The following is a 13,953-nucleotide window of genomic DNA, read 5'->3' as shown; positions in this document are numbered from 1 at the left end:
CCCAAATCATTCTGAAAATAGTTTAAGGACTTTCACATAGTCGATTCGGATGTCTTTTAAATTTTATTGTATAGTTGCAGGTTAAGGCTTCTGATAAGATATAAATTATAGGACACTTTCATAATCAAGTAGCTTGTGTCTAGAGGACACTGTCAACACTTCAAGCAGAGGGCCACATTCAGGGACTGCCTGTGGACAACGACCACGGGGAAATGACAAGATGATTTCTGTGATGTGCCGTGCACGAGGCAGTGTCAGAGAACTAGATGCTCTTTGCTTTTAAGGTTTCCATATTCTAGGAGGTCAAAGACATCCAAATACCAGAAAAGTGTCTAATAATCATGCATGCTTTATGACTAGCTCGAAGGGTGATGTACACCAAAGAGCAAATCCTAATTATTTTCCAAATGTGCAACCCCTAGCAGAGGCTTCAACTGAAATTTAGTTTTTTAGACTGAAACTTTAACTGTACTTAAAATATATGTGTAGTTTAGAAAGAGTAGCTTCAAGGAATGCATTCTGGAGAATCAAAAAAAAATTTACTATTTTCAATTCCCTAGAAGTGAATGACCTTAGACCAATTCATAGAATTTGGGTCTCGATCTCCTTACCTGTAGCAGAGAAATGATGGTACTCCACAGGATGCTTTAAAGGATTAAATCAGATGAAATAAGAAAACCATTGTAAAAACATAAAATTCATGCCCAGGTGCTAATAATTAATGCATAGCATTCAGAGGCAGCACCCCACAATAAGCGAGCAATCTGCAAGCTTAAAAGAGCTTGCCTTTGAAATCTAATTCATCAACCATCTTCCTCATGCTTAAATCAAGTGCTAGATTTAACTTGGCTAGATCGCAAAGTTTACATTAAAATCTTTTCCATCGGCCAGAAAAACTGTGTGGTCCTGCTTGTTTAACTCACAACTGGCAGAGTCAAAAACCCATGTAATGGTTCAAAATCTCCAGCTGTAAATGCAATGCAGATGAAATACTGCAACTAAACCCCAGCCATTGTTTCTTTTTCCAACGTTCTACCCTAGTTTAAGATTGATAACAGCTAATGACTAAGCTGGGTAACACTTTCATCTGTCTCAACCAGGATCATTGTCCAAGTTTAAATCTCCATGTGACAACTCGGAATCCACAGAGTCTTGGAGCTTGCAAAAGCAATGCAAGAAGGCAAAAAAGCATGTAGTAGCCCCAGATGTCTGCAAAAACTAACCAGGAGAATGGCCTAATTGGCAGCTGGCACATGTCAGGGCCTGTTCTGAAGTACTGGTCCAAGGAATCCACTGCTTGCAAGGCAAACACCAGGCTGAGAGGAAGCCAACAGCTCGGATTCTAGTCCTAACCTAAGTCAGGACTAACACGCTTTATGATTAGGGAAGAAGCCACTTATCTGGACTTCATTCAACGACAAAACGAAGGTGGCTGTTACCGTATTGTAAGACATGCCACAACCAGCCTTAAAAACAAACTCATGCCAACCACTGAGCAAGAGTCCATAAGACAAGACCAGTGCTTGAACCTAGTCCTGGAACAATGCAAGCAGAGGCAAATATAGACAGGGACATCATGCAGAAGTCATTACATAAACAATCCAGACACATTTCGGAATACCAGGCAGAGATGATCAAAATGACAGTGATAGTATCTACAAAATCAGTGCGACTTGAGAGCTTACCTCGCCCTGTGCTAAGTATGAGTTCCTCTAATTCTCATACCAACCCTACGGGTTAGATAAACTAGGGACCCCATTATAGGGAGAATGAAGATTTAGAGATAATACGTAGTTGCCGACCATGTTGCTAACGAGATATATTTCTTTTTTCTTTTTTAAAGATTTTCTTTATTTATTCATGAGACACACACACACAGAGAGAGAGAGAGAGAGAGAGAGAGAGAGAGAGGCAGAGACACAGGCAGAGGGAGGAGCAGGCTCCATGCAGGGAGCAGACATGGGACTCGATCCCAGGACTCCAGGATCACACCCTGGGCTGAAGGCAGCACTAAACCGCTGAGCCACCCGGGCTGCCCGAGATATATTTTTCAAAGTGTGAGGCTTTACATGTTGTGTGATAATCTTCAATGGGCTGCTTCCTGCAAAACTTAATAGTAGTGGTAGTGGTAGTAATAACAGATTTAACATGAATATTGTTGACAAAAATTACAAAATATTACAACTCTCAAAGCAATGCCAATTGCCATTTGACAAAAATAGAATGAAGGGTACACCTGTACCTGGCTACCGGTATTTCAAAGGGACAGGGGGGCTTCAAGGTGTCAACTGTCACTGTCCCTGGTTTGGGGGTTTGCTTCCTCCCTTGGGCCAGAGTGCACCTATTTTGCCCTACTGCTGAGCGAAGCAGGCCATCGTCCACCTGTGCAGAGTTGAAGCGGGGATCTGGGCTCTACTTCTCAGACTGGCTTTCACAAAAATCCTCTTTTTAGTCACACCTTTACTCCAACTTCAATTCCTACACCTTCCAGAGGTTCTGGGGTTCAAATCTGGTTCTTTCTTGGCTTTCCTCACTACCAGCTTATAGGTAACCTTCCCAGATTGCCTGAAATAGCTACTAGGAGTCCATCTGTTTTCAGGTTCCAAAATATTGCTGCTGTTATGTCTTTCTTATTGTTTTTCTTGTTTTCTTGTTGTTTTTCTTTTAATCCTTGGGGGTTTGTGCATTGACTATCTGATCCTTTTTAATGGGATTTCAGAAGCAAATGAAGTTCAGGGCATGTGTCTCATGAGTCATCTTTCACGGGTGGCATCAGTTACGAAGACTTTTTATAAAGACTTCCAGACCCACTGCTTTTCCACAGTCTTAGCTGAAAGGACTGGGACTATTATTCCGACACCTGTAGTCTTTCTTCCCTTACTTGAAATGGTAACTTAAATAACGACTTATTTCTTTTACTATGGCTTCAGATACCGGTTATTGATAAAAGCTGAACCATGTGGACTAAAATACTGATAAATTTCCAATCAGCCTCTTCCATTATTTATTTCAGGACAAAGAAAAAAAAAGGCAAAGCATGTCGTAAAAAGGGGCTTCTGAATGTCACTGCCGTTCAACTATCAGCTGAAGAAGTTTGGTTTTGAAAAGGACGTTTTTCTGTCACATGCAGAGTAATGGACCAGCTGCTTTATTTACCAAAGATTCTGTGGTAAACCCGTATTGCCTACTGCCTAAGAGAAGAATGTTTGCTAATGAAAAAAAAAAAAAAAGGCCAACAGCCAATACTTCAGGCTTTACAACATAAAGAGTTCCATATTCTCTGGCCCAGTTAAATTTAACATGTTTTTCTTTTGAAATTTAGCTCCAAAAATTAGTCAGGAAGGAAGAAATGCTGATGTTAATACTAGAAAGCTTTTGAAGGTTTCCTGTTGACGCATTCGAGCTTGGAATTTTTAATGACCAAGTAGGAAATGCATTTTACAATGCAGATACGATGCACCCTTATTTGAGTAAAATTTTTGAACTATAATCTCAACAGGTAATGTATAAAGCATATGCATTTAGAGCAGGGTTCGGTGCCGCACGATATTTCGATGTTAATATAATCTGATGAAAATCAGGAAGGAGTCTTCTGGGCACCAAGTGCTGGGGGCTACTCTGCACGTTAATGATTTCCATCATTTACTCTTCCACGCAAGGCAGAAACTGAAGAGTCTGGCACTGGCTGCTCTTTCTAGGTTGGGAACAGACTCAGTTCCTCAAGACTCGAAAGCACACTGAGGGATATTTTTATTTTGCTCTGAAGAAACCGAAGACAGCGCAGTTGTAGCTTTAAACTGACTTCCTAAGAAATACCGCAGTTTTAACCTGGCGATGGGAAAAAGGAGAAGCAAGCATCCTGCACGTTCTCTAGCACAGGCCACGGCCACCTGGGCAGACACCTGGCCGGCAAACACAACTCCTCTTTCTTACCAGCTCCTGGTGACTCCAGGTGCCAATGTCCTGCAAACCTTCCTCGCAGGCCCTGCCTCAGTTTCCCAGCGTGGCGGGCTCTTTCACCGTCAAACCGTCGTCCCCAGGGCAAGCGCGAGCACCTGCCTGGGTGGCCCGAGGGTCCCCGCAGCCTCCAGGAAGCCCTGGACACCCCTGGGTGGGCACACGGGGGTCTGCACCATTCCAGCTCACCGTCGCCTCCGCTTCTCCTGGGCAACCTCAGAGGGAGCCAGGCCCGCGCACCCCAGGGCCAGTGCCCCGCAGGGGACCCTCTGCGCACACTGTGCATGTCCCAGCAGCTGATCCCGGGGGACAACAGCCCCTGGGCGGAAGCCAGCAGAAATGCACTTTCTAGAAACCGGGCATCAATTCTTCACAAAGAGAAGAACGGAGCGGGGACATCCCGCGGATGGGCCCAGCATCCGAGTGCTCCTGTTTCTGACTCCCGAGGGCTTCTGACTCTTACCAGCAAGCAGAACCTGCGCCGATGGAAAGGGGACCAGACATCGCATCGGTGAATCCCCAGAGCTGAATATCCAGCATATTCTGACCTCACCCTGCTCTAAACATGCCATCACCTCCGGCTATGATCTTCCAGCAGGGGAAAGTACAACAATGAAGACAGTGTCCATCTTCCTTATGCCACACTGAACAGCACCACGCTTTGCCGGTAGTCACTAATTCAAACACCAGTCATTGGCTTCATTCAACATCTTAGCATTTTCTGATGACCGCAAACCCTTTTGTGGGTAGCACACAGTAAGCAGTTGTCCCCTTAGAGTCACTCGGGACCAAATGTGAGAAGTTCAGCAAGAAGGCATTATGTCATGAGATGAGCTTTGCAAAGCTGAGCATTTCCAAATTTTTAAAATGCTGTATCGGAGTGTTTCAAACTAAATCAAAGAAAACTTCTGTAATATGTTTCTATGATACAGACATCAGATTATCATGCAGAAGATGAACATTCTCAGTTGAAATACATCATAAAAGAGATCGGGGATCGCATCGGCAGCGATCCAAATCAAAACACCGCCTCTTGGGGCACCTGAGTGGGCTCAGTCATTTGAGCATCCAACTCTTGATTTCGGCTCAAGTCATGATCTCAGGGTTGTGCGACTGAGTTAAGAATTTTGAATTTTGTTTTAAAAATAAAAAATAAACCGAAATGTCCAGAATGGTGTCTTACTTATGATAAGCCAGTATAGAAATGAAAACTTTTTACAAAATCGTTAAAGATTTAGATTTTGCGAAAGATTGAAATTAAAAATAAAATATTAATCTATAATCCAAACAAAACGAGTTATTTCGGATGAACCAGCTTTAGATTCTTTAAATTTATTTTTTAATAAATAAATAATTGAGGGGGTGAGGTTTAGCAACCTGCTCAAGGTTAATCAACTACCAAAAGGAAAAGCGACTGCTTGAGCCCAGGTCCCTTATGAATCACACTGATACAAGCAGTGCTATCAGGGCCCAAAGTATCCTCTCTTCAAGGAACTGTGATTAATTTACAACAGAATTTACTAAAAGCTTTCGCTGGAGTCATTCATACACTGTAAGAAGCTGACTGATGCCAACACAATTCAAAGCACGATTCTGTGGAGGCTGCCACTGTGGTTTTCAGAAAACATATTCCAATTAAAATCATGACTTACATTTTACAGTTATCAAAACAGTAATAATTCTTGATAGCTGTGCATCTAATACAGAGCTTTGTTTCTGTAGCTCAACCAAAGCACACGTTAAAATGAAAGAGACCCATTTTGAAATCTGAATACCTTTCAAACAGGGACACATCACTGAAGGCTCTTGTTCTGAACCTCTTCACTGAAGGAGGAAAGAGATTTTCATTTCTCTTACTGAAACTTGCAAGACTGGTACCAAAAGGACCAGTGGGGCTGAACACAAGTAACAACTTAACTTCTAAACAAGGATTCCCAAGTTGTGGTACGTGCCACCATCTGCACACCATGAGCCCAGTGTGCCCCGGGGCCCTGTGTGTCCCCTGACCATGTATTTTTAATTATCCGTGTCGGTATCAAGATTTCCAGGATCTTTTCCTGTGGCAGAGTCTGGCTTCTGAAGTCGTGCCACTATTATGCAAATATGAAGATCTCATTGATCTGACCACAAACTCCAGCTCTCTGAAGTAGCCCCAACGTGCATGCTCAGCTGTTCACCATGAATGTTCCATCTTGTAAGTTCAAAAGGTAGATCCTACCTGCACACAGCGATGGAGTCAGCAGGCACAAAAGCAAATATTTAAGAGGTACCTTTCCAAATGAGAAGCTTTGAAGCTACTAAACCTTCATTAATGATATGGTAAACCTTGGACCCAACAATAGAAAACTGCCAATATTCGACCGTTTTGATCTAACAAAGTAGCAACTTAGGATGGCACACAGCTCCCCTGTAGGCTCCGTCGTTCACTCAGAAGAACGTAAGAGCCCACTATTGGTATGTGAACTGAGATTCCTACGCTCATTAAAACTAATAATGAAGGGACGCCTGGGTGGTTCAGGGGTTGAACACCTGCCTTTGGCCTAGGGCATGGTCCTGGGAATCCCAGGATAGAGTCCTACATCGGACTCCCCGCATGGAGCCTGCTTCTCCTCTACCTGTGTCTCTGCCTCTGTCTCTCTCTCTCTGTGTCTCATAAATAAATAAATAAAATTTTCAAAAAACCTAATAATGAAAACTCCTCTTTAATAGTGTCTTACGGAATGTTAGATAGGGAAAACCTAAGGAACCCATTATGGTCACTATGACTACATTTTCAAAATAGTATTTACAATATATAAACAAAAAAAACATGTAGGTGTAAACAAAAATGATTTTTGTATTTGAATAGTACTACTATCAGTTATTTTCCCTCATGACGAAAGGTCATTCTATTATTCATATAAATATTTAAAAGGAAGAAGAAGAGGAGAGGTGCGAGGAGAAGAGGCAAGGACAGAGGACTGAGGGACCTCAGATAAAATTGTCCGCGGTGATGATTCATTACGCACCTGCCATCCATCTATACATCAATAACCCGAAATAGATCTTAATACTTATTTCAAAAGATGAAGATGAAAGTCACCGAATCAATGAGAGATCTCATACTTTTAAAGGTCTTCCTTTTGAGGTAACATAGACGTTTGTTGGTAAGTAAGGTCTTAGAATGCCCAAAGGCCAACCAAGTTGAACTTACTTTTTGCTTGCCTCACAGACATCTGTAATGTTGGAAAAAAGATGGTGACTCTCTGTTTTGGTCATTGTGTCACCCAGTTCTTTAGAGTTTTTAAACATTCGTATCAAGATCTCCAAGCTGAGTAAATAGGAATGTTCAGAGGATATGACTTCAAAGATAGCCTGGTGTGAAGGAAAAAGAGACGTATTATTAATTATGATAATTGAAGAACTAAATATAGTTTTCATGATTCTCCTATAGAAAAAAAAAACATTACCTTGAAAAGCACAAAAAGATAAGCAGGAAGAAAAATGCATCCTCAAACTACTGTTTATATAAGGCACATACACCCAAACCGTAAGAAATGAGAGTCCATGCCCACAGTGTTAAAAGGAAAAAAAAAGCAAAAGCATTCAGATGGCTTGAGATTGCATCCTGAGGTCATGCTTTGTCAAGGGGTAGAATTTATGGAAGGAAAGCTAGGTCATGTCATAAAATCTCAGTGAGACATTAATTAACCTCTGGGGTCACCTCCTCCAGGCCTATTTTCAAAGTATGCTGCTCTGGGACACTAAGGATTTACAGACATCACTTGGGATTCAGAGAAGATCTCTCACAAATACATTTCTTTGCTCTCCTCTCTCTCCCCATTATTTTAATCCAACAAATTTGTTGTCAATTACAGCAAAGAGTCCGGGCGTAGTAAAAGAGCTTGACTGTATCTAGCCACAAAAGGTTCTTATCAGCCACAGGAATTCTTTTATATTAAACTCAAACAACTGAAAGTAATTCTGCTCATTCAACAAGACGCCCAGTCTGCTTCCATCAGTGTCTCAAGAAGGAGCGAAGGACACTCTTGCAGAAATGCTTGGGGTCAGGCACACAATCCTTTACCTGATAAATGTTCATTAATGATGAAGAGCCAACCCGCATATGCGGATAGGCACCAACATCCCGTGTAAGGAATTCATCTAGCTCCTTAACAAAATCAACTGCGGATCCTCCAAAATTGGCAACACCGGCCAATTTTACACCTCTTCCTCAGGTAGGGACAGTAAATAAATATCCTCGCAGGCCTGAGATTCACATCCTTCCTAGAAGATCTCCCTGGTAACACTGCCATCATCACTCCCCTCAAGCCCTTGGCCCAAAAGGCACAGGAGATTCTGGGTTTTTAGGTGTGGTTTCGTTTGACAATGATCACATACCTCTTATGCAAAAAGAACAGAATGAATACATTTTCAAGGAAGACACTGAACCAGTGCACACAGTGGGTAAAAAGCACACACACACACACTCTTTGGAGCTCTAAAGCCTCTGCTCAGTAGAAAACATACCTCCTGTCTCTTTCTTTCCTCCTGGCTAACTGTCTGTGATAATCCATTTCTTTTCACCTAGAGGAAAAAGCAAAATAAGCTTGAGCTCATTTACTTCAACAAGCAATTTATTACATAAGGCCTAACTCCGTGCCCTCGGAGGAATGAAAATTATGTAAAATGTCTGACTTCAGCACGTATGCAATTTGGGGTCCCTCATATAAATATTTAATCACATTAATAAATTAGCATCAACACAAAAAAACTGCAAAGTGTCTACAACACTACCCCCACCAGGTTGTGCTAATCTGCTCTAGTCCTAGGTCTAGATATTTCTAAAGTGCTTATCAAATTAATTTCCCAAATCATAAATGAAGAACGCTAACAATAAAGAAAGTGAAGCCACCCTTCTGAGAGTTTACCACCCAGGATCGCACACTGAAGAAATAACTTTAATACCATGGTTCACCAAGACTTCCTGGAATACTCGTGCTCTTCATAGAAACCCAATCAAACAAGAAAACAAAGTCTCCTCAGCCCCGATTTCAGCATTCTTTCCAGCACATGGAAATCTGACAAAGAGGAAACGCTTAGTGGCTCAGTCCATCGAGCACCAGACTCTTGATTTCTGCTCAGGTCATGATCTCAGGGTCATGAGATCGAGCCCCACACCAGACTTTGTGCTCAGCAGGGAGTCTGCTTGAGATTTTTCTCTCTCTCCCTCTCCCTCTGCCCCTCACCCCTGCCACTGGCTCACACACACATGCTCTCTCTCTCTCTCAAAATTAATTAATTAATTAGACAAAGAAGGATGCTAACCGGACATTCTTTGGAGAAGCAACAGTACCCACAAGAATAATTACTTGAGGGGATTCCCGGGTGGCTCAGTGGTTTAGTGCCCGCCTTCAGCCCAGGGCCTGATCCTGGAGACCCGGGATCGAGTCCCATGTCGGGCTCCCTACAGGGAGCCCGCTTCTCCCTCTGCCTGTGTCTCTGCCTCTCTTTCTCTCTGTGTGTGTGTCTCATGAATAAATAAATAAATAATCTTTAAAAAACAAAAGAAAAGAACAATTACTTGGAGTAATGCAGGGGCACCGTTAGTGGAATCACTGCGATCTCCACCTAAATGACCACATTTTTTTTTTTTTTTAACTGCAATGCCTACCATGATTCAGCTTTTCAACCAGAGTAGAGGCTGACCCATGAACTCCATAAAGGCAGGGCCTGGTATATCTTCTGGTACAACTCAGCACTGAGTCTGGCACATGAAAGATACCCATGTATCTTCCAGCTAAAGATTAAATCAGCAAAAGGTAAGGCATACATAAAATATCGACCAATTAAATTCTGTGCTTAACAGAACAGCAAGAAAGGCTCTAGTGCCCTCCTCTTCTGTGAGAAACTAATAGCAATAAAATATAACAGGGGTCTTCAAACATTTATAAAAAGCAGTGATTTGATATCCACCATATTCCATTTAGAGATAAATTGCTTTCTGTTAACAGTTGGGAGATTATTCTTCTTTCTCCTTAAAAAAACACATTTCTATGTCAGTTTTCCCCCCGAATTTCCTAATGTAATTCTATGTGTTTAGGGTATCTTATTAATCACCCTAGCATACTCTGATGCAAAAATACATTTTTCAATTCAATTTTCTGAAATTTCCTGTGTGACCATTGAGCTTTAAGTATAAAAGAGACTCTTCAGATTATATAATCACCAAAAATATCACTAATAATCTATGAGCAAAATAATAAAACAGATTCCAATTCTAATTCATTAGGCCCTAAAATTAAATTTTCCTGAGAATGCAATTTTAATAGGGTAGGAGGAGGGGGTATGGTGGCTTCATTAAAAGAGGCTTCACTGAAACCAATTTTTTTAATTGACCCCCCCAATATCTTCTGCCCCAGTGGTTTGAGACATTTTTTTAAAAAAATTATTTATTTATTCATGAGAGACAGAGAGAGAGAGAGAGAGAGAGAGAGAGAGAGAGAGAGGCAGAGGCACAGGCAGAGGGAGAAGCAGGCTCCATGCAGGGAGCCCGATGTGGGACTCGATCCCGGGTCTCCAGAATCACGCCCTGGGATGAAGGCAGGTGCTAAACCGCTGAGCCACCTGGGCTGCCCAGTTTGAGACTTTGAAACAAGACACCACACTACAATTTGAGATGAGTAAAAGTAATGCCTTGGTTCTCTTTTTTTTCTAAAGGATTTTATTTATTCATTCATTCATTCATTTATTTATTTATTTATTTATTTATTTGAGAGAGAGAGAGAGAGAGAGAGAGAGCAAGCATTTATTTATTTATTTATTTATTTATTTATTTATTTATTTATTTGAGAGAGAGAGAGAGAGAGCAAGCACAAGCAGGGCGAGGGACAGAGGGAGAAGGCTCCTTGCTGAGTAAGGAGCCCGATGTGGGGCCCAGTGCTCCGGCACCCTGGGATCACGACCTGAATCGAAGGCAGATGCCCAATCAATCCACTGAGCCACCCAGGTGCCCCGAGATGCCTTTCTTTAGTAAAACCGCAAAAAGGGCAATTGTGAGAGAGGAAGACTGGAAAAAAAAATCCTGGGGTGACACTTAGCACATGCAGTCAGTTTTAGAAAGGAGATACCTGGAACTTAAAGTTCTGAAAAATGGTGCCCTTAAGTCTATCCCTGTCCGCTTTGCATAGTCTTCACGGATCCTTGGCGGGGTAAACTGTAGGGCACAGGCCCCTGGTGCATAGCACCCCGCATTGTGTGGAAATAGACACATATGTCACAGTCTCTAACTTGATTTTTGGAAAAGGATGGGAAGCAACAGAGTAAGTGTAGAAAGAGTCCTAAGCCGGGGGTAAAATCAGCGATCATCTACTGAATATTTACTGTGTGTCTGGATGGTCTGGATGGGTGGTAAGCATTTTATACCCCCTTTCCCACTGAATCTTCCTAAAACCTCAAGAAAGTCAATACTACTCTTATCCCCAGTTCAGGTGGGAATAACAAAGGGTAAGATCTAAGATCACAGAGCTAACAAGTAGCGAGGGCAGGATCTGCATCCAGGCCTAACTCCAGAGCTCAGGCTCTCTCTTTCTCTCTCTTTTTAAGATTTATTCATTTATTAGAGAGAGAGAGAGAGAGACAGAGAGACAGAGAGAGCTGGGGGCAGGGACTGAAGGAGAGGGAGAGAGAGTCCTCAGCAGACTCCACACTGAGCACAAAGCCCCATGAGAAGCCTGTCCCATGACCCCAAGATCATGAGCTGAGCCGAAACCACGAGTGGGACCCCCAGGTTCCCCAGGTGCTGAGGGACCCCTGCTCCCTGTGAGGGGCACCCCATTCTAGGGTCGGGTGATCATTACTGAAACCCCTTCTAGATCAGGCCTGTATCGAGCTCCATATGTTCTTTTTCATCCACCCATCCTGTGGAATGTTCTTAGCCTTACCCACCATCCTGACCCTGGGTCAGCCTGTCAGCAAGAATTCATGGCTAAAAAGGCTTCTTCATCCATTTTAATAAGGGAGGAGACAGGCCAGAAGAATGAAACCCTTCAGCACCGCTCCCGTTTGGTTAACCCCGAGCAGGAATTTCACAGGATGTCCTTCCTGACACACAGTCCTGGCAGATCGATATCGGGGCGCCGTGCCCACAGTCTCTGCAGGTGAGATCACCTGGCAAGAACTTCCACACACCGGCGCTGTCATCCAGAATTACTCAGGAGCTCAGACATAGAAATCAGAAGGGAAAGAGAATGAACTGTGTGGACTCAGAGACCTACGCAGGTGACAGCTAGTTTACTGAGGGATTAACAGTACTTCATCCCATTAAGAAGAACAGAACAAAACAAAACAAAACAAAAGTTTCTCTTTTGAAAGGGAAGAAAGGTAATTTTGAAAAAGGCAAAAAAATGTGAACTCCCAGAATCATCATGTTTCATTAATGCTTAATACAAACAATGGTAAAACGCCCCTGTAACCAAAACGTCATCAGTAAGAAACCAGCAACCCATACAAAACTACTGAGACAGGAAAGGAAAAGATTCCCAGGGAGCATTCTTGAATCATCACTAAGAAAACTGAAGTGCAGCACACGGGAGGAGCCTGAAAGTTTGCTCCAGAGAGTTATTGACAGACCAGCCCCTGCTGGCTGGCGGCCAGGCGACGGCTCCGAGGCCTGTCCTCTCTCGGCCCTTCTGTACCCTGTGCAGGGCAGGCTGCAAGCTTCTCCCTGCAGAGCCGACAGGGATCGTTATGTCCACTGGAGACTTCATTCCACGGTCAACTCTAAGTTAGGCAGGACCTGACAGCAGGTGCCTGGCTGCAGAAGGTCACGCACAGGCCAGATGCTTCCAGAGACTGAGCAGACTGGAGAAATGAAACCCAAGAAAGACAAGGGAGAGAATGGTATACGGAGACTGGTGAAGGGCAGAGAATAGAATATTAGGGTAAAACAGACACACTGGAGAAAAATATCAAACAGAAAGAAACAAGGAAGGAAAGGAAGAAGAAAGAAGGGGAAAAAAGGAGAAGATGTGCCAAGTTTTTAATACAAAACACCTCTAGTGGCACCTGGGTGGCTCAACTGGTTAAGCATCCAACTCTTGATTTCGGCTCAGGTTATGATCTCAGGATCGTGAGATCGAGCCCCATCCCATGTTGGACTGTGTGCTGAGCTCGGAGCCTGCTTAAGACTCTCTCTCTGCCCCTCCCCAGCCCCTGCCCTGCTTAGGCTCATTCTCTCTCTCTCTCTCTCTCTCAAAAAACTTCTAGAAACATTCTAATTCAAAAACAGCAAACCTTATCAGTAAACTTAACTCACTGGACCTGGACGGCTCAGGCGCTTTTTTTCCCGCCCTAGGGGGGAAAAATGTATGAAAAGAGTATGTTTATACCTATAGTTTTAGAATTGACCTGCTTTTTGCAGTTTGCACATTCTTGTTAAGAGAATCTGAAATAAAAAAAAAGAGAGAGAGAGAATCTGAAATATTACCAAATTTATCATGCTTTTTTGGGTGTTCCTCTTGTTTCCATATGTGGAAAAGAAAAAAAAATAGTACAGCAGCTTCTAACACCTGATTCCTATTTTCTACTCTATATGAAAAAAAGTTAAAACTGTACAGGGTCCTTCTACATTTTAATAACCTATATTTCGTATCGGTAGCTCTGTTGGCTGAGTACAACTGGGCGCCCACAGGGAGCCAGAGCAGCACTCCTCTAAAAGCCTCGTCTGACTTCACTGGAGCTTGCTTATTCCACACTGACTTAAATTTTTATTTAACTATGTCATCAGTGAGTAGACCTGCAAAAGTAGTTTAATGAAACACTAACAACTGGATTCAACTTGGGGTTCCTGGTTTTATATAATCTAACCAATTCACTAAAAATGTTCAAATCCTACCACGGCAGATTCTAGACTCTAAGGAGAAAGTATGATGATGTATGATGCATGTCATTATCTTCAACATTTTAAGTGGATAAAAATTAATTCAAATAAAATAACAGGCCTGAGCCCACAACTAC

The 13,953-nt window shown here is 42.6% G+C and overlaps 1 protein-coding gene across 1 annotated transcript in view; it reads right to left on the bottom strand.

Annotated features, from left to right (window-relative positions):
- The window catches only part of ARHGEF26 (Rho guanine nucleotide exchange factor 26), a gene marked incomplete at its 5' end in the record, with an annotated part of 113,155 nt that overhangs the window by 76,124 nt on the left and 23,078 nt on the right, over nucleotides 1-13,953 (bottom strand). Inside the window, 2 exons of the mRNA XM_055321054.1 lie at nucleotides 7,151-7,311; nucleotides 8,467-8,523. Coding sequence (XP_055177029.1) covers nucleotides 7,151-7,311; nucleotides 8,467-8,523 — 218 coding nt within the window. The remainder of the gene's footprint in view (nucleotides 1-7,150; nucleotides 7,312-8,466; nucleotides 8,524-13,953) is intronic.

Source organism: Nyctereutes procyonoides, unplaced genomic scaffold (genome assembly GCF_905146905.1).
Source record: "Nyctereutes procyonoides isolate TBG_1078 unplaced genomic scaffold, NYPRO_anot_genome, whole genome shotgun sequence".
Classification (NCBI taxonomy): domain Eukaryota; kingdom Metazoa; phylum Chordata; class Mammalia; order Carnivora; family Canidae; genus Nyctereutes; species Nyctereutes procyonoides.
Note: the sequence above shows the minus strand (reverse complement) of the source record. Positions and strands in the feature narration are given on the sequence as shown.